Genomic DNA, 22,491 nt, shown 5'->3' on the forward strand with positions numbered 1-22,491 from the left:
TAAACAGAAAAACTGTGAATATTTAATCTTCTTGTGAATTGTAAACATTGAAAATCGTTCTTTTCTTTGACAACCACTAATTTTTAGTAATTATTCGTATTATCCGCCATTTTTAATCGTACAATGTTTAAGATTGAACTGCGTGTGCGATTCTAAAGGATGAGGAACAAACGAAGGGACATTTTGTATTTTTTTCTTTTTTTTTTAAGGCGACACGAAAATGTCAGCGAAGGCGATAAGAGAAGCCACAGGAAAAAACTTGATCAACAAACATTTGTCGGGCGAAACTGCCGCCGTCCAATGTCGATTTGCTTCTGTTGATCCGGATACAAAATTCGCCGAACTCGTTGCCAACAACCCTTGGTTGAAAACAGAGAAATTGGTGGTTAAACCCGACCAGTTGATCAAAAGGAGGGGGAAATTAGGTATGTTGTTAGATGTACAAATTTAATTTTATTGAATTTTTTCTAAGGCAACTGTAGCGAGGAAATTTATTCCTGTTTTTCTAACACCATTCGGTCACCACATTTGTGTCACTACAGTGAAAAACAAAATTAATTGCATGTCGCACTGAGTTGTAAATTGTTTTTTGTTTATTAATTAAAACATAATACATGTTACAAAAGAAGTCAGTGCTGTATTTAGTAGACTTCACCCAAAGAAAGAACAACTTAGAGAGTCACCAAAACCTGTGCAAAATACTTGCATCAGTGATGGAGCAAAAATATAGCGAGGAGGGTGGATTTTTAAAAAATACCAAAATACCAAATGTCATGTTTAATTTATTTTAAATTTTGTTACGCCACCAGCCCCCGCCCTCGTACCTACGTAACTACAATCTTCAGTAATGAAATATCTCTAAATAGAAATGTTTTTTAATACAGTAAGTCGAGATACAATGATTACAATGTTGTATGTGAAAACACGCTCGTTGTCATTGTTTCGATTCGCTGACACCCCTTATAAGTGCAAAATCAAGTAGACGGACGAGTTTTGGTCCTCCCACTTTTATTGCCGTGTTGTTCTTTCTTCAGGACTAGTCTACAAATAATTCACAAACAAAAACTTGCCCAAGAGGCCAAATTATCACAGTTTTGTGTTTATCTTATTCGAACGGCTTCCCGTTTTTGAGATAAGGATTACTGGATACATATTTATATTAGACGCATATTTTGTGGCGGTGTGTGATATGTTATTCAAGTGAGACCTCAATTGTTCGAAAGACGGAAATGGTTTTTTCCTGAAAAATTCACAGTAACGGACATAAGAGCATCCAAAAACTTCATCACTTTTTTTACCATTTAAATCGGTATGGATATGTAACAGCTTAATCGGGTGAATCTTATCGATTATTATCAGTTGTATCGGTAATCTAGATAATGTAATCTGATTTTTTGCATTACACAAAATTCATCAAATTTGGAAAACAATGCTCAAGGACTACCGTTTAGTGAAAAATTTATTCATTGGTAAATAAATAATGTTCAGTGTTCTTTGACCTTAATTTTGTGTGTGAATGTTTGCAAACGTTATCAATTAATACTTTTTAAAACGCATAGCAAGATGGATTTTTTTTTGTTGACAATTAGGTATATTAATTTTTATTCCGTTGAGCGCAATGCATTTTGACCACCGACGTTCCAAAGCAGCTGTATTCATTATTCATTGTTAGACGTGATGAATATGGCAAATGTTCATTCAAAGTTGAATTAATGAATTCTTGTAGTGAGCCGGTGCATTATCTTGATGGAAGAATAGATACTTTTTTCTTTATTATTCCTCGTGTTTTTTTTCATTCATTTTATCACTTTTGCGTTAGAACAAACAGGCAACACTCGACGGAGACATTTTTTTCGAGATACTTTATGAATACATATTATTCTGTGGCCATCCCAAAAAAGCTGTGGCCATAACTTTTCCAGCCAATGGAATTGTCTTTGCCTGAGTATTTCCACTCTTCCATATGAAAAATATATACAGTGTGAAAACTTTAACTGTAATAAAATTCATAACTTTGACACAGGTGATTTTTGTAAAAAATCCCGAAACAGGTCGATTTTTGTTTTTCCCTGCCCATATTTTGGCACATATGGTTTTTGCATATCTGCTCCCGGAAACTCGTAACCACCCCTAACTTTTTTTTTCAAATGGAAGGGTATGCCAAATGACACCTCGTTTGAAAGCCCACTTCACAAAGAATACAACGCAGTAGTTGTTTCCTGAATATTTTCAGATCCTATCTATCCTTGAAACTGAGTATACCTACATATGAATAGAACACATTTGATTAAAAATGTATTGTTTTTCAACGGTCGTAGGACGTTTTACCATTTACCAAAAGTAGAATACCCAGGAAATAACTTTTAAATGGAATACCTGTGCATTATAAGATATTATTCAATAATAGTTATTTTATTCTTAGAAATAAGTGCCCTCACTGTCAAATCACTTTTCAGGTATGAGGTCGAAATTTGAAGCACGAGGCGTTAGCCGAGTGATGCAAAACAGGTCGAATACCTGAAAAGTGAAAGCGCCCGAATATGAACAAAGTTTTTCGTTTTCGTTTAAGCCAAGTCTTGAAAACATTAATTAACTGTAAATTTTGACAGATTTCATGATAAACATCGTTCACGTTGTTTTAGCATAATAGGAGGCTATGACTTATTTTTTTAACGTTGGACACATTGTTTGATTTCCGTCACTAGTGCCTGACATGTGGACCTTAATAACATATGGCTGAATTTCGCGCGATGTATAAGTATTCTTCTATTGCAAACTAGTAAAACTAACAACAATGCACTAGCACTAGACATTGACGCTATTTATAACCTCAAACTTAGAAAAACATAACCTAATTCAACAGACAGCTTTACTACTAAATTAAATGCAAAATTTCCATGGCCTATGCCAAAACAACGTGAATTAATTTTAGGCGTATAAACGGAAAAGTTTATACAGCGTGATCGATCAACAATGACTGAGTCTACCTTGGCAATGAAACAATGAAAAGATATTGGGTTTTTTTGTTTCGTAATTGCCACTAACCGGATGTTTTAACTGGACACGACATTAAAAAAAAATAGGTTATGTCGGTTATGTTTATGCTATTATTCAAATTTGCCTGTCAACACTGTCAAAGCTGACCACCGGAAATCGTTTAGATTGCAGGGGTACCAAAATCATTCAAATTTTCATTGTTACCAACAGATTTAGCAATTCTTGATCACGCGATATATGTATTTAGTTATACATATACCATTTTTCACTTTATGTATCTCAGGAAGCGAATACGAAATACCGTGCGAACGAAAATAAAAAAAATCGAGATAGCCATGATTAATACATTTCAGTTGGCAGCACGTAAAAATTTTATTCAAATGTCATTACAATGGTAATTGTCATTTTTAATTATTGACTATTAAAATTTGCTATTACAATATGTTCACTTTAGAGCAACAAATTTTCATTGTCCAGTGTTTCTTCAGCAATGGAGAAAGGCTTGGTCCAATTCGACACCTCGAGTTTTTGAGGAATTTCAACAAAAGTTTCCGGACTTTCAAGGCACTTAACCAAAAACTTGCCCAGAAAGTCTACAAATGCGTAAACATGTTTTTCGAAACAGGTAGTGTTCTGCGCAAAAAAGGCAGTAGACGACCGACAAAAAGATCAGCTGAAAATATTGAAGACGGTGAACAAAGAATTATCGCAGAGATTAATTAACCCAGGAAACTAACCTATCATTTGGTACAGTTCAACTTATCCTTAAAAAAGATTTGCACTTTTTTCTCTATCGTGTGTCTGTTGTGCATGAAATTACTCCTTGACAATAAGAGCCCCCACAACCGACAACAACCTCTCTGGATAATATTGATTGATCGTTGAATCTTGGATTGATTTATAAACAAGGGCCGTGCGCGTGTTCCGTGGTCACCGTTGGCGTTAAATAAAGGTGCGGGAGTTTTGAATCTCATTGTTTCATTGCACTAACTGAGGAAATTCTTTTACAACCGACAAATTTACAAGTCACACAAAATTCTTTATGAAAATCAAAATTTCAACATTCTCAAAATCACTAACCTAACTTTTAAGGCTGACATCTGTTAAATGAATTTTTTTTTCGATCTCACGGTAGCATATTACATATTTAATGAGCGTATAAGGTAGAACACGAGCGAATGAGTGTTGTTAGTATTCGAGTGTAATGTGGCCTATTATACACGAATTGAATATGTACTATTTATTCTTTATCTACGACTGTTAAATTATAAGTTTTGTTGTGCCTATGAATTTTCAACTAAAACGCTTCGTCGAAGTGAGTTGTATTTGTCAAGGAAACACCTTGTTTTTGATCAAAAATATATTTTTTTTAATTCCTAAGAGTCGTGAAATATGAGTTCATATTCCACTAGTGTAATATGAACCCGATTATGTATCTATGGATACGTAAAAAATGATATTATAATTTCACATTGTTTTTAAAAATGAAATGGGCGAATTTATCGAACACTTGAAAGGAGAATGTTTTGGAGGAAAGTGAGCAAAAAGGCTTATTGACTCAAATAATTTATGTAACCGGATATCCTGGTATGTGTGTAGAAAGTAAAAAAATCATTCTATCAACATATTGTATAGTACTTAATTAAAATAAATTTATCGTGGATTAATTTATTTGCATTTAATTATGAAACAAATTTATGATAATAAATTTTTTTTTTTAAATTTGCGTTTATAATACGTCTATAAACGTCAGTCAGTAGGAGTCGTTTATGGCTTTATAAAAGTACACTGTACTTGAATGAAATTTTTATCAATATTTCAGTGTATTACACCAAAAAACTTCCAATATTAATGTTCAAACTCTACTTTTTAACATCTCTTGCAGATGTAGTTGCATCCGTTACCTTGAATTACCAATTAATACGAATTTCCCTAGAATTTGAAAATTTATATTTTTTTTATTTAAAAATTAAAACAAGGGTGTAAATTCTAAAAAAAATACATAAAAAACTGGTTTTATAAGGGTATTGGCACACTCGTCCCGTAGAAAACTCCCCCCTACAGGTCGTTCTTTACACCTGAGACTCGTGTGCCAAATCAACCCTTATAAAACTCGTTCTTTAATATACTATTAACACGTAACAAGATGGCATTGCAAGTGCGGTTACATAGAATTCGCTGTGGAGTTTGATCTTAGAATAATTTTACTTACATTCAGTTTTTCAAATAAATTGTACTAATACTTGATCCGGCCTGAATGCTGTGTCACCGGGTTGTGGTGGTCAGAATATAATAATAATAATCTGTTTTATCCCACAGGAAATATGTACATACATTCTATAAATAGTCATATTAAGGCCCAATTTCATAATCAGGCCGTTAACGGCCTGTTTGTTAAAGTGAACTTTAAAATAAAGTCCACTTTAAGTAAGCACTAAAGTCAAATGCATTTCATAAAACGATAGCAGCATTTTTTAACTAAAGTAACCTTTATCGATTCCGACAACCGTCGAGCATTATGTTGGTATGCCTGAATCTTCCGTTGTTACTGTATCCACTTCTACGCGTCTTTGTTTCGTGTTAACCACGTGAGAAAGTAAGGTTCTATTTTGTGTGGTTATTGTTAGCCACATTGTCGGTTTTGCGGGTTTTTGCGTTTTTCTATTTATATTTTTTAATAATTATGGCTAGTGCCAATAATTATAGAAAAGAGGAAGAATTGTTATTGCTAGAAGAAATTAGCAACTTTTGATTTGATGTAACAAAGCCATCACAGTTGCTTTTGTAATCCGAAATCTGTCAAAGAAATCGAGATCATCATAGTGTTCAAAGTAATTTTTCCTTTGTCTGTAGACTTTCGTTCTTCTGACAAACAAAAATTCTTCATCTTCTGATGATGATGAACTTGATAAATTGTTGATTACGTCCATACTTTTTATACTAATCACAAATTTTAACACTGCAGACTGCACATCCAAGACGGCGAACTGTCATGTCTGCTCCACAGTGTGCTTACTTAAAGTTCCTTTAAATTATTTAAAGGCACTACAATGTCACTTTAAGTTAAAGGTACGTTAACGCGCCATTAAAATAAAGCCTACGATTATGAAACTGTTTCTTATACATAAAGGGACTTTAAAAATTTAAAGACACTTTAATTTTATTATGAAATTGGCCCTAATTCATGTTATCTGTAACAATACCGAGAACCTGAAAATTATTATTTCTATTGATTTTACCGTTAATGTTATTAACTACAGGGTTATTATAAATGATTGTAGTTGAAGTAGGCCATGCCCATGTTATGAACGAAAAGTGCGGTGATAGGTATTTTATTTATTTGTTTTAAATTAACGATTGAATCCAAAAATATTGAGTTGTTTTGCACCCAATTTAACTCCTGTATGTGAACGGTGTGTACTCACTTAGTCACTTTGCTGTTTTTTATACGAAGCGGCAACCATAAATTTTACATTGAGTTTTTACGCCTACCTACTTGGACTACGATCATTTATAATAACCCTGTACTTGCTGTACACACTTTGCCTTGTCAGCTACGGTTTAAATTTTTTTTTACCATTGTTAACATTTTGTTCACATTCACTTCTTATCACATAACGGGTGACTATTAAAATTTTCACTTAGGGTTGGTTATGGATTATTCTTTGTTTTCCGTTGCACCTTAGACACTGACAAGTTTGTCATTTCAATAAATGTTTTTTCTCTTAATTTGGTTATGTTTCAATTGTCGTTCGTTCTTGCGTGTGTCTAAAATAACAAAAAAAAAATAAAAACTCGTTCAAAGCCAACTCCAAGTGAAAATTTTAATAGTCACCCGTTGTAAACTTTACATTTATTTACGTTTTGCTTCTGAATCTTTTCGACATTTGGGAATCGTATTATCATTCTTAAAACTTAATAACGTTTAGGGAAAGGACGTGCTGAACAAGAGAAAAATTTTGCTAATGAAACATCTCCAATAATATCCACCGATACGTCGTTAATGGTTAGTAGAATACCTCGATGATCAGATAGTGAAAATTAAAATTAAAAGCACCCAGTACAGCACAGTTTAATTGTGTAATGAGTAATGACAAAGGGTTTCAGTTTTATTCGAAGATTTCAAAATACTTGGGGATATTCCCTAATGAAAGTTGATATGATTTTTTATGATGGTCAACTTATGTCTTAGTGAGCTGAATTCCACCACTTGCCCTTCTAACTCCCGTTGTTTCCGGTTTTCGTGTTGAGAGACGTTTTGTCGAATTTTCGATTGGGCTAGGTCCGATTCTGTCTTCGATGTTTACATCTTCATCACTTCATCCACTCCTCTCACCAATTCGTCGTAATCTTGGTTTTCACTCTTCCTTTTCAACAATTTCGTTGGTTACAGAGGTTACATATTTTATACCGGGTCATTATAAATGATTGAAGTCCAAGTTGGCGTAAAAACTTACATGTAAAATTTATGGTTGCCGCTCCAAATGAAAATGATCAAAATTATGTGAATTAAGTGAATACACAACCTTCACACAATTGACACTATTGATAGTTCACGCCACATTTGAGTTGTTTGTATAGAGCCGCAAAAATTTCATAAATGGCCATGGTTTGCTTCGACTACAATCATTTATAGTGACCCTGTTAGTAAGTACTATCTCACAAACAACTGTTTCTAAATTTAAGAAAATTATCAAAAAAAATTCGCAATTCGTCCTTTTTTGTTGAGCTCAAATTTGCAACTGCGCATAAAATAATGCCGTAGTACAGTCGGTGGACAAATAAAACTGGGACAAAAGTAGCAACCTACTAACGAATATCCCTAAATGCTAGGGAGTAATTTGTTATTGACACGATTATACTAGTATTTTATTTTGAAAAGTAAAAACCTACAACTTTTAATATCTATGGCCAGTTAAATGTACTTGATCACGTTAGATTTGATATTAAAAAAAATAATCTATACGCGCCCTTGTGTTACATCTTATGAAGACTTTGAGTTTAAAATGCAGTCTTGTAGATAAATAAAACCCCACAAGCAATAAGATTACATTAATGTAATTTACTTGTTCCGATGATTTCTCATTTACATATTCACTTACATTGTATGCAATATGATCAGCAAAAAAGAAAAAGATAAAGGGCGACCATGGAAAAGAAACATTCTGAAGACGTAACTTAATAAACTGTCACTTGTCAATTTTGACATTTTATGTGAATTTTATTTAAAAGTGTAACAAGTGTAACAATTTGAAGGAGTTTATTGAAAAACTAATACAACACTTGATACTTTGTAGGTATGTTAAATTACAAAACTGCCACGGGTAGTCTCTTTGAAAGCCCAGACGAAAAAAAGCGCAACCAAGATGGCGATATCAGAGCAGGCGGTGGGGAATGTGTCGTTGGACAGCGTCCCCTATGGGCCATTTTGTTACAAAAGGAGTTTTCACCCGAGAACACAAACTGTTCATGACGGAATCCTATTTTCAAAATTGAAACAAAGAAAGTGGTGATTGGGTTTACCGTACACAACTTTGTTGGAGTTCCAACAAAATTTGTTTTTATCACGGATGTTGTTGGTATACGATTGAAGCTACGCTATACGTTTTCGGAAGTTTTGTTTTCCATAGCCGTCCCATATCTTTTTTTTTCTTGATCATATTGTATGTTTATCGACGAATTTTTTGGTTTATGTCATTATTATTATTGGATATTACAATATTTGGAATGATCTAACCGGTGTTCAAATAAAAAGTTCATCAAGTTGGCTATTTGATGAAAGAAGAGCGAAAAAGAGAGGACAGATGTCAGTTGTCTTTTGCGTTTGTAACGCCATTTTTGATTTGACTTTTCATTTTCTGTGGAATGATAATAAATCAACTGCTTTCATAAGTAAACAAATTTGAGTTTTCTATCTCACGATGGTTTTCACCGTGGAACAAAAACTTTTGAACAATCTGATGTTGTTGGAAAATGTGATGAGAAATTTTCAGCCTAGAGTTTTAAAATGTATCGATGAAGGTGGTCAACATTTTTAACATCTTCTATGGTTTTAAAATTTAAAACACATCTAACCTAAAATTGTACACATACACATCGCTGCGACTTTCGTCAAATTAAGAGCTTTTGTATTCAAATGTTACCAAACGTGTAGCCAGAGACATGTCCTGCTCTAATTATAAACCTTTTTGGATAACCTGGGACTTGCATTACATATAAAATAAATTTAGGCAAAAATGTCACTTAACGTAGTCCTAACTTAACTTTTGCCATTGATCTTCTACCTTGTGAACAACAATAACTGATTGAGTTGGCAATAAATTCTGGTGACTTTTGGTGACTTTTATGTCATGTTCCAACGAGAAAACCATTTTATTAATAAAAGAATACAAAAACCAAGACGTTTAAATATGAAATATATACCAGCTGTCAATAGTGTCAATAAAACCGAAATAGGTACAATTCACAGTCTTGAAAATTTCATGTAAAATTTTTTAATGCCAACTGAAACAGTTATTGTTGCTCACCCTGTAGTTCTAAGACATACAGTCGCGAGCAATAAATTTTGGTCGTCAAGGTTATTCTTTGACACAATCGAAAATGCTCCATTGTAAAACAGTCGTAAATATCATAACCTATCATTATGTTGTATGACATTAATTGTCATTTTTTTCTCATTTTTTTGACACTTTGTTGACATGGGCATAATTAGGCAGGGAAATTTTTTAAATCTGTGACAATCTAACCAAATTGTGAAATGACATTGACGACCAAAATTTATTGCTCGCGACAGTACCTATAGTAGACTCAAGTTGCAAAAAACTACTTTGCCTTTGCAACAGCACTTTTATAGCATTAGTCATTTGAAATTACTTCAAAACTGTCCTGATATGGAAAATGTTCAATCCAAACTATCATTTTCTGGCCCCTTTGTGCTGTTATTTGGTTCAGAAATATTGAAAAAATGCTGTTACAAATGACAAGTGGTTTTTTGCAACTTGAGTCTACTTTATAATCCATTCAAAAAACTACCTAAATTTTTGACATTTTTAGTTTCTTAAAATGATATAATTAATGATAATCTGTCCCAGAACTGGCGTACATCCCGTTAACCACGTGCTCCGCTCTTTCTGCTGAGAAAGATTTCACTAGAATTTTTTTGTTTAACCTTATAGTTTTTAAATAACAGCAATTTTAATTTAGCCAATCACAACAGAAAGATTACAGATAAATCTACCGTAAGCTGTTGTTTCCTAGGAAACGCACGGATGAATTCATATTTGTCTATGATGATTGGTTAAATTAAAATCGTTGTAAGTTAAAAACAAAAGATTTAAACAATTTTTCTTGCAGAATCCATTTCAGAATAAATATTTACACTTGCAGTTAACGGGATGTACGCCAGTTCTGGGACACCTGTATGTAAAGTTGCAAATGTCACGGGAGTTTTCTGAATAGCTACAGTCTATTCCATTTAAGAATGCAGTGCAGATGTCGCTTCGAATGGGGAACGTTTCACACTGGCGAACGCGGCAAATTTAAATTTAAAAAATTAACAAAAAAAAAGACATAAAGGAACTTACGGTGGTGGTATTCTAATAACAAAATTGTAGTTTAATGATACGTTGATACAAAAATTCGATAAGTTTGACACAAATAACCAAAAAATCGATGAAATATCAAAATTCGACAGTAGTCATCGAGCATTGCCTTGGTGTAAACTTTTCTCTCATTTTGACTAACTCACAACACTACTAACAACTTGCCTTGATTATTTCGTTGTTCCATACCTGAAAAACAACGTGTTCAAAAACAGGCCTGGCACAATTCCTGAATTAATGCAGGTAATTACTAGTATTATCTATTCACTTTGATTGTGACCACAACGAAAAACATAGTAGGCGCTGTTTAGCTGTGTGCTGCATACGTTTTACCCTAAATATTTGTGTGGTGTGAACATGATGGAAAATGTCAGAATTGTCAAAACTTGACCATGGTAGTAAAGCAATGATTTTTATGTATTTATCAATATTAGTAACAGAAATCAATATTTGAAGTAGGAGAAACTAAAAACGTCTGTCTGATTCTGTGATCACGTCTGTTGAAAAGTGGAGTTATATCCAGGTACAGATTATTTAACGTAAAAACTTCGAAATCACCTCATGCAATTCTCGATATTAATGAAGAACGAAGGAAATGGTCATTTGGCAGTAAGACAAACGCGAAAAATGCCTGGGGATTACTAAAAGTAATCAGAACTTTCAATTAGCATTGATTAATAAAAATATTTTCAGATAAAAACTAATCAGACAGAAAGTTCAAAAAAATGATTTACAGGGGATGAAAAGGCAGAAGATATCAAACTACAACACTTACTAGCCAAAATGTACAACAACAAAGCACAAATAGAGTTAACTTTATTGGTGATGTTCATTTTTGTGAGTTGTTTTCCCGTTGGCTTCAATAAACGTCTCGAAACAAGTCAATATTAACCGTTTGGTCCCAACTTTGAGAAGACGACGTGGCATTTTCTTTTTGAATTGTAAAATTTTGTACCAAAACTCAATTTTATAGATAGATGCGCACAGGGTACGTTAAAAAACATTTGCGCAAGTCGTTCTCCGTTCTGTCTTCTGTGAGCGTGACGTTTCTGTCAAAATGGCGCCTCCGAGAGTTGCCAACTGCGACTGGATTTAGTGTTATCTAAAATTCCCTATCAATAACCTAGCAACTGAAAAGTTACTACGGAGTGGTCACAATCAAAATGAATAGATTATACTAGTACTAGTCTGTTTTAAAAATAAAATTTTACAATAAAATTTACTAAAATTTTGGCTGTGCGAGTTTTTTTTTGGCCAGCGATAGTAGCTGCAAAATTTAATTGATGTCCCGACTTTGCAAAGGTCATTTGAAAACATGAAGCGAAGAGTTGTGTTCAAAATCTCATTGCACTAGGTGAGGAAATTCTTTTACAACTGACAGGTCACACATAATTCACACCTTTACTAAAATCGAGATTTCAACGTTCTCAAAATTACTAACCTAACTTTTAAGACTGACATCTGATAATTAAAATCTTAACGAATTGTTTTTTTTTTCGATCTCACGGTGCTCCACAGTGTTGTGAAAAGTTCAAAGGCTAATTGATGAACTTTTCAATTTAACACTCGATATTTAGGCTATACTTCTTGAATGGTAGATCTTGAAGAACTGTAAGTTTAGTATTAAATTTTTCCGTTTCAAATCATAGAGAGTTTACGTACCATTGTGTAACTTTATAATACGTCTTCTTTCATTTATGTAGAATTCTTCTGTGTAAATAGTAGAAGTAAATAGAGGGTGATATCGTGAATCGCACACAGAAGACCCGAGAAATAAATCTAATTTACATGAACATCTTGAAAGGAAAGCCGATGCAGAATGAAAGTCAATGAAATCCGAAATATCTGGTCGTCAAGGACGCGAAAGTGAAACTATTCCAAAAAAAAAACAAAAATTTTTTCTACGAATTTGCATTTTTATTATGATTTAATAAGTGCCATAAAACTTAATTACAGGATGACAATATGTTCTTGGCACTCATGTTTACGACGTGCATTGTGAATGAGCCCTAATTCTGCGGCACTCTTGTACATTTTTATTATCATTATCGGAATTACGTGTAATAATTGTAAAAATTTTCGCCAACAGGCCTGATCGCCGTCAACAAAAACCTAGACGAGGTCCAAAAATGGATATCAGAACGCATGAACAAAGACCAAGAAATCGGCGCCGCCACCGGGAAGCTTAGGAACTTCATCATCGAACCCTTCGTCCCCCACAAAGAAAACGAAGAAGTCTATGTCTGCATCTACTCGCACCGTCACGCCGACACCATCCTCTTCTACCACCAAGGTGGCGTCGATGTCGGCGACGTCGACGCCAAAGCCGTCAAACTCGACGTCCCAATTGGCGAAACGGTCGACGAAGCGACCATCGCCAACAAGCTGCTGGGACAGGTGACCGCCGCCAGCAAGAAAGCAATGATTACCAAATTCGTCCACAATCTGTACAAGCTGTACGTCGACTTGTACTTCACATATCTGGAGATCAACCCGTTGGTGGTTACCGAGAAGGAGATCTACGTTTTGGACTTGGCCGCGAAGTTGGACGCCACCGCCGATTTTATTTGCAAGCCTATGTGGGGCGAGATCGATTATCCTCCGCCTTTCGGACGTGATGCCTATCCAGGTTAGTAATGATGTTTTTGTATCGATTCGACCAACACAAAACTAGCTTGTAGTAAGGCGTTATCGAAACAACTGTTTTTTAAAAATTATCGTCATAACCCACATCAGGTGTGGTTGCAGACAACAAAACAATCAATTTCTGAGCCACTATTGAAAAAGATAAGACCCATGCTCTTCAACACCGCTTCAAACAATACTTTAAGAGAGTTGTGGGTTGATATATAGGTATGATTGTTTAATAATCTAATAATAATTTAAGTGTGCATCGATAGAGATCGATGTGTTGTAGTCAAAAAAAACTCGGCTATCAATGACCTAATACCTAAATAATGTAAGAGATAACGATGGTGACAGTTGATGGTCTACGGTGAATTGTAATATTAGTTGCTAGGTCCCCTTCGTTTTTCGCCTTGTTTTGACATAATGATTATCTATGTTGTTCGACCTTGAATTTAAAATTAGTGTAGAGTTATTTTTATTTAGAGGAAGAAAATTAAACTATTGTATTTGTTATCTCGGCAGGTTTTGACATGTAAATTATGTTGAGCAACTCTACCTGCACGTCAGAAATTTGGGTTTGGGTGAAAATATTTACTCGTGATAAACATTTTTTATCTAATTAGGATTTTTCGTTTCCAAAATTTTTACTTGCCCGTTATGAATATCCTACATTCAATTTACAATCATGATGGACGTTCTCATCAAGTTTAATTGAAATTTGTGAATTTTTACGTCCATGTTCTACGAGGAAATGGTCAAAACTGAAGGTGGTTTGCGGCATGGCATGTGTCTGCCTTTCTGTTCGTGAAATTTTCTTCCCTTCTCCATAATTTTTGCAGAAATGCACCTATTTGAATATTTGGTTTACAAAATGATTATGTCAGTAATTACTACAAGCCTGGTGAATTTGGTACCAATCGAATCGACGGTTTTTGAAATATTTGCAATTTTATACAATTTCTTTTTTTCACGATAACTTCTGCTAAAATACAGTCTGATTTTGAAAGTTGTGCAGATATTTTAACCTGAGGAGGTAGTACGTGTTAAAAGAAGGCAAAATAACCCAACTTGCTTTATACAAATGTTAATGGTTTACAAGAGAATCAAAGGAATCGCTTTGTTTAGGAAACGCTGAAAAATTTCAAATTTAGCGTGCAGTTTTGACGTACGACCAACCTAAAATGTCAGGTTTTTATGTCATTCGAAGTTATTATATATTTAACTTTTATCGTTTAACTTTTTTCAGTTTCATCGTGAATTTTTGATAACATTCTAAAGTGATGATAAAATAGTGCCTGCAACTTATTCAGTAAACAACAAAGTAAAAATACTGTAATTGTGAGTAAAAGCATAAAATAATACATCAAAGAAGTTGCTGGAAATGCCTACCATGGTTTGTAATGCAAACTTCAGTACGAACGACGTGTCCAAGAAAGCCGAATTCGATTCAGAATGCCTCTGTTTTCCTGAGCGGCGTTTTGAACGTAATGAGGCGGATGTAAAACATAGGGACCTAAAGTCCATTCAAAAATCAAAAAACCACCAACGTCGTATTTTCCTCGATAATTACTATATCGGCAACGCTGTCTAGTGTAAAATTTGGTGAGACTTGTAATTTTGAGGTTAAATGTTCATTAAGTGTCTGTTTTATGGGCATGTTTACCTAAGTAAAAATAATAAGAATCAATAAATAAATTAAACGTGCTGCTAATAAAACAATATGAACGAAATTCAAAGCTATTGAATTTTATTTTGAATCAAATAAATGTCATAATTTATAGTTACCAACATAGTATGAAAAAATAGCTACCTAGGGTTTTTTAAATTTTACCAACCTAAAGCAACAGGTGGTTTTTTGATTTTTGAATGGACTTTACGACATGATTTTAATTTTTAACAATCCCAACCCACACGTTTATAATTAAAATGATAGCTGGAAGTGACGCTCTTGAATGTCGTCTTTTGCAACTAAAATGCGACCTCGTTGGCGGCCAAGATCACGCTCATTCATTTCGAACGCCCGAAATCGCGAAGATGTTGCACAGCGTTTACAAAGGTTCGTGCATTGGAAAGTATGCTTTGAGGCGCTTTGAGGAAACTTTTCACCGTAGATTTGCCGCGCTAGCTCTGAATGTCCACGCGCTTCGCCATTGATCAAAAACCATATCGGTTTTCTCAACGGGCGCATGATCAACGATAAGTGATAATTTAGTTTATCACTTTATCTTTATTATTATTTGACCATATTTATACCGGGTGACTTTTAATTATTGAAATTATTTTTGTTCGGTTGACACATTTAGATACGATTTTATGTTGGTACAAATTCAAATATGTATGACAGTTCAAAAGTCAAAATAAATCTTTAACTAAATCTTAACCTAGAAAGCGAATCAATAGACAACTCTTTGACAAGTGATTAGGCCAGTGGCAGTGCCAATCCACTAATTTTGTCTCACTCATTAAAAGTCACCCGGTATTTAGACGACCAATATTTAGTGTCTACAATCGTATAAGGGCTTTGTGGCAAATTCTATTAAAACTCTTCCTATTAAAAATTATTTTGGAACAAGTACGCTGAAAATTGTACATTAAGGACAGCGAAGAAAACAGACCTTTTGCCCGTAACAGGGGACTGTTCTTATTAGTTTTCCTTTCTTTTGAGAATTAAAAAGAGACGTTATTCATCAATCAAAATATTTTGATTACGAAATTAGCTCGTGAAATGGAAGATTGTAAAGTACTTTTTTTGTGTTGCCATAGTTGCAATTGACATTTTACGTTGACGATTATAAAAAAAAAATACGATGCCGCAAGCCGCAACGGAAATGAGAAAAGTCTAGTGCGGCAAAAGACAAACGAGAAATCTAAGGCAAGAAAAAATAAACTAATTGTGGCCAATCAATTATTACTGAAAGACAATTATGTCTCCAATGTTTATAAAACAAAAGGTGCTTTGTACAGTTGGTTGCAAAAAAAACGGGAACTGTCAGAATAAAATTGACACATTTTTACAATTTTTCATAATGTGAAACCTTCTTACGAGAGATAGGTTAGAATTAACGTCAAAATTCAATGACATTTTTAAAAATTATTTGATAGATATTGTCAAGTAGACATTTAATTGACAAATGGACAAAACCAAATTTACATTAGGAAAATTATCGTTTCCTGTTTTTTTTTTTGCAACCAACTGTAACTATTAAAAAAATGCTAGAAATGTGTTAATTTTAGGCTAGGCGAGTTTATGTATAGAAATTTCGGTTGGTAAGGCTGCAAGCTCTGCAAAGTTGAATAATCTATTGACATTGATAAATTTTTGATATTCTGCTTCATGTCGGCCTGTGGATTTTACAGATATGTAGTAAATTTGCAGTGCAATTTTCATTTTTTTTAATATTGGTTTGAATTTGAAATTCGAGCACTGCCATTCCACATATTTTGTGATAAATTGGATACCAACATAATTTTGTTTAAGGAATATTTATTGCCTTTGTTTATATGTGTGCTAGCAAAAGCTAGAAAAATTGCTAGTAAAAGCAAATGCCACCTCTTTATTAATATGAGCCATTATTTTAATGACTAAAAAATATTCTTTGTTACAAAAGGCAGCACAAAAAATATCGTAGGGTATTCTTGTGAAAACTCCATTGCTTTACTCACTCAGATACAGGACTCGACTGCGGCTCGCGCCAAATTACCGTTCGTAAAGCAATGGATCGTTTTCCACACTTGTAACATAAATAACTACTTATTACAATAAGTCTTTCTTTTGAGTTTTTTTTTTTGTAATTTACGAATTGTTTCCAGTAGAATTTAAGTAGAACATACAACAAGTTAATGACTAAGAATGATTTTTCTCTGATCAATGGCTGTACTCCTTATACCAAATAGAGTTATTTTTAGAAACATGTTATCACTGTTCTTAAGAACGCGTCAGCGGGGCAACCCCTGACGAACGGAACGTTCGTGTGTGACGCGAGGGTAGTACCAGAATAACTGGAGAGTGGAGCGTTAGGTACACGCGCGCGGACCGTTACGTTCTTTGTTCCCTTTATTTATAACAAATATCAAATAATAATGTCTTGGCGGCTAAGACCTCATCCTGTTATTCTGACATATACGTACCAGCTAATTGCGATAATAACAGCAAGAAATAATTATTAGCTCCAGTTTTGAAAGTACAGCGCATGCAACATCCAGAATTGGTCCAATCCCATTATGTTGATTTTATTACATTAAAAAAAGAAATGACTTTCTCGGAGCCAAATTTATTTATTTTTTTTAAAGAACGCGTATAGTGAAAAATAAAATCTTGTATGCACCACGGCGTCACCGAATGATTACGCCCATCGAACGATATCCATCTCTCGGGCTAAAGCCCTCGAGCTGGATTCATCGTTCTCCGGGCGTAATCATCGTTGTAACGCCCTTGGTGCATAAATAGGTATTTCATTAAGGAAAATCAGTCACCAGTGTTATAATGGAAAAATCCATTCGCTAAAAAAGTTGTTTTTAACTAGTTTAATTTCAAACTCAAATTAATATGTCTATTAAACATACAGGGTCATTAGAAATGATTGTAGTCAAAGCAAGCCTTGCCCATGTTATGAAATTTTTGCCGCTTCTTCACTGTGAACTGTCAATTTTTGTCACTGTCATTTTTTAGGTGAATAGTGAACATTTTATTTATTTCTTTTTAAATTAACGCTTAAATCTATAAAAATATTGAGTTGTTTTGCGACCAACTTAACTCATATGTGTGTGAACGGTGTGTATGCACTTATTCACATCATTTTGATCAATTTTATATGGAGCTGCAACCAAAAATTTTACATTCAGTTTTTACGCCAACTTGGACTACAATAATTTATAATGACCTGTATAACATTTATTTTTTGTCGGAGCCAATTTTGAACAGGTTTGTAAGAATGCTCGGTCATTATCTTGCTGATACTGGCAATGTAAGGAGATATAAAAACAAGAACATTGTTGTTTTTCAAAAATTGAGTTTGTTTAAATTGTTCCAGAGGAAGCCTACATCGCCGACCTGGACTCGAAGTCGGGCGCCAGCCTCAAGCTGACGATCCTGAACAAGTCCGGCCGCATCTGGACCATGGTGGCCGGAGGCGGCGCCTCCGTCATCTACAGCGACACGATCTGCGACCTGGGAGGCGCTCAAGAACTGGCCAATTACGGTGAATATTCAGGCGCTCCGTCCGAACAACAGACCTACGAATACGCCAAGACCATCCTCTCGCTCATGACCCAAGAGAAGCACCCGCAGGGAAAAGTCCTGATAACCGGGGGCGGCATAGCGAACTTCACCAACGTGGCGGCGACGTTCCGCGGCATCATCACGGCGCTGGTCGAATTCCAAGAGAGACTGATCGAGCACAAGATCTCAATCTTCGTGAGACGAGCGGGACCCAACTACCAGGAAGGGTTGAGGAGGATGAGAGAGGTGGGACAGACGTTGGGAATCCCGCTGTACGTCTTCGGACCTGAGACTCACATGACCGCGATTTGCGGCATGGCCTTGGGCACTCGGCCCATCCCTCAGGAGAACAACGTCGAATTTGCCACAGCCAATTTTCTGCTACCGAGCGGCGAAAAACAACCCAACAAGCAGAGCTTGGGACAGAAGGGCGGCGCTGACAGCGCCAGCGCCATCTCCTGCACCAGGAAGATACAGGTGAGTGGATGTTTGTGGTTTCGTTCTGTGGTGTTTTGAATCTTTCTGTCGGTGGTTTGGTTGTGACAACCTAAATACATGCTTGTAATTTATTTTCGGTCGGTTGAAGGTGGTTTTTCTGGTACTCATTTATTTAAGCCGTTTTTGGTGACTTAACGATTATGGTAATGTGTTGGCAATTTGTTGACTTGTTTTGATTTTGTTATTTACGTAGAGAAATTGGGACATTTTGTGATAATAATATGATGTGGTAATGATTTAAAATGATATTAGATAATGATGGAAAAGAACGTTTATATCAGTTTCTAAATAAATGTCAGTGAGTACAAAAGCACTGACAATTGCATAACATGTGGATCACCAAATAAAATCAACAGTAATTAACGTATCTAGACCGGAGTAAATTAATTTTGTTTTCAGATAAACAATTGTGTAACATCACGTAAATGTTTTTCTTGCAAGTTAAAAAATTAAATTTAGACTATACAGACTGATTGAATGCAGCCAGCAATACGTTTTTCATTCATAACTTGATCCAAAAACATGAATTATTTTAAAGTTTTGTATGGTTTGGACATTCCTCACAAAAATCTCAATTATAAAAATTTTAAAATGGCAGTAATCGACAATTTTTTTTTTCATTTAAGAAACTGACTCATCAATACCTATCATATCGTTCCTTTCTTCATTGGAGCACATTTTAATTAACAAAAATTATTTCAGCTAAGACTTTCGAGCCTAATATCTTGGTTCAATTAGTAATAATAAAATTACCTCAAGTGAAAAAATGTAATTTTAATACATGTTTCCTTTATCGAAAATTATGCGCGATTATTATTAGATTGTTATAATCATTAAAAAATAGGGGTCGACACAGACAATTAAGTAAATCACTTGTCTGATTCAACGAAAAGATTAGATTTTGACGTTAAAAATTTAATGTAAAATTTGAAGGTATTTGAGCAGTTACCTTTTGAAACAATTGATGATTAATTGCCAAGCAACATTTTGTACACCCTTTAAAGTCTGTCAAAATTGGGCGCGCTTTATTAGAAACGTCAAATTGTGAAAATTTATTGAAAATACTCTAAAAATAGACTACAGCGGCAGAAATTTCAATATTGTTGAAAAAGGAAAAAAAAATGCCTATGGAGAGTGTCGTAAGAACTTCAGTGACACAGTTCGTTTTCTCGTGGAACACTATCCAAATGTAGGCTTTACAAAATGTAAGGTTAAGAGAGTCGTCAATTTATTTGAAGACACAGGAAGCGTACGTGAACTATAATTGATTTCATATGAATGTTCATCAAGTGAGCTGTGCATTTGTAAAAGCACCTTTAATTTAGTTCCATTACAAAAGTCACATTTATGAAGGTCATGTCCAATAAATCTTTACTTGGTAAAAATATAAAGACAAAAACAAATAAGAATTACTTTAATTTAATCAGTAAAAAGACGTAACATTGCTTTTGAAATCAGCAATGTTAAAATGGACAAAAACTGAAAAATTAGTCAAATCGGGTTCGCGCAGAGCAAGCAACTTTGAAAATCAAAGTTACTAGCTTTAGCTTTAATACTAACAGAAAATCAGATTTTCGTGGCTTGCTTAGATGCACATTTATATGAAATTGAGTATAAATTACCTTGCTAAAATATCCCGGGCGTGTTTTAGTCCTTTATGGAAGAATTAAAGCATCCAGTATAATAAATTACGTCCAAATGTTGTCTTTAACTTTGTATGTGTTTGTAAGGTTAGCAAGATAAACGTCAAATATGTCATCTGCATTTGTGCGAAAAGGGATGACCAAAATTCGGCGATAGTGCGTGTTTGTTTCATACGCGCCTACGTTTTTGCATTTGCAGCCACGTTTAACACGGTTTTTTCTTTTTTCTTGCAAGCAGACGTCTTTCAAGGACGAGTTTTTCCCTACAGCATTTTTTATTGACGATCAATTTTTTATGTAAATCTTAATTGATTTAACATTTTAAAAAGGCATGTAAAAATTACGTTTTTAAGACTTGGGTGATTGCATTAATGGGATTTTATTCTTCACCGTATAAAATATCTGCATTTTAAATTTCACAAAAATCCGCTGGAAAATAACTGAATTATTAGGCTCGAAAGTCTTAGCTGAAACACCCTGTATTAAAAAAAAATACACAAAGGAACTGTCAAGTGATTGTCAACAATGCCAGGAGTGTCCAGATTTCATAGTAAATAAAGGTATCAAGTTTTCACTGAATAATGTATTACTGGCTGCATTAGGGTCGGAAAGTTATGTGAATCAGTCTGTATAGTCTGTTCACATAAACTTATAAATAACCCTGTATAGTAACAGAATACCATACAAGTTGGCATATTGAAACGACAGTTTAATTACATATTACAAATTGATGGATGTCCCTTGGAAAATTTTAAATTCAATAAAATACCATGAAAAGTAAGAATTTGTTTATCAAATAATTAAAAATTTCCATAATTGTTTGTGGAAAAATTGAAAAAATCTAACCTAATATTTAATTTTTCCTTAGATCAAATTCAACAATTTGCGAATACAAAATGATCAAAAAGAAAACAAATCAGAGCAGGCGTTGCAAATTATCGGTTATATCATGGCGGAATTCTATCCAAATAAGCGGTCAATGCATGGACGTCGTTCCAAATGCTACTGTGTATTATGTGTATTATGTGATAATGGAGAAAACTAATAAAATAAACAAAAGCAACATTTTACGTTCATAAGAATGGCAGCTTTATTGCCAAACGCGACGCCACTGGTAAGCAGATTTTTCGGTGAAATGTTAAACAAACGTCAGTTGTAAAGCAATGGCAACCTTGAAAAAAGTTTTCGATTTCGGCAAAATTTACGGACATTTCCTGAATTGTCCCAGAATAAGTGGTAAAATAGGTTTTACCAAATTGAATAGATTTTTCAAGAGGTAGGCAACCAATAAAACGGCTGTGTATAGCAAGTATACATATGTGCACGATCAAGCTAAGACGTTTCGATAAAACAAAAGGTAAGGTTGCACTTTTGATTTGTTTTCTTGTTGATTACTCTGTATAAAATGCGGTGTTGGTGTATCTTTAATGTGTGAACAAGGTATAGGTTGAAATAACAAAAAATTGTACATATGCTTTGTCTTATGTTATGAAATTAAAAAAATGATCTAAGAAAGTAACACTGGTAACAACACTACTATCATTTAAAAAGATCAAATATCAAACTATCTCTTAAATATTTAAGTCATTTTTAAGAATATTTTAACATATTTTCGTAATTTGCAAATAATTTACTTTTTCATACTCCCTTCTCTAAAGTCCCACATTTTGCACTGGCAAATAGTGTGTAAATACGAGTTTTCATTAGTCACGACTTGATGTCCATTCGGGCGTTTTCGGTTCGGCCGAAGTTTCTTTAAACACGGCCTAAATTTTTGGACACATATTAAGTTGGTAATTTCACGTTTATTAGTTTCTAATTTTTTGGTGGTCGAAAATAGAATATTAATATTATGCAACTCGTTTATAAACTGTCTAGACACTCATTTTATTAAACATTCACTACG

The 22,491-nt window shown here is 34.2% G+C and overlaps 1 protein-coding gene and 1 long non-coding RNA gene across 5 annotated transcripts in view; both read left to right on the forward strand.

Annotated features, from left to right (window-relative positions):
• The window catches only part of ATPCL (ATP-citrate synthase), a 43,439-nt gene that overhangs the window by 14,948 nt on the left and 6,000 nt on the right, over positions 1–22,491 (forward strand). For all 4 annotated transcript variants that reach the window (XM_069045807.1, XM_069045804.1, XM_069045808.1 and 1 more), the window contains exons 2-4: positions 210–425; positions 12,688–13,227; positions 18,257–18,921. In XM_069045807.1, the coding sequence (XP_068901908.1) occupies positions 221–425; positions 12,688–13,227; positions 18,257–18,921 (1,410 nt within the window). In that variant the 5' untranslated portion in view covers positions 210–220. The remainder of the gene's footprint in view (positions 1–209; positions 426–12,687; positions 13,228–18,256; positions 18,922–22,491) is intronic.
• Positions 10,848–11,313, forward strand: LOC138129527 (uncharacterized). Its single transcript, XR_011159239.1, has 2 exons — positions 10,848–10,993; positions 11,055–11,313. It is a non-coding gene; the product is annotated as an uncharacterized lncRNA (long non-coding RNA).

This window comes from Tenebrio molitor, chromosome 4 (genome assembly GCF_963966145.1).
Source record: "Tenebrio molitor chromosome 4, icTenMoli1.1, whole genome shotgun sequence".
Taxonomy (NCBI): domain Eukaryota; kingdom Metazoa; phylum Arthropoda; class Insecta; order Coleoptera; family Tenebrionidae; genus Tenebrio; species Tenebrio molitor.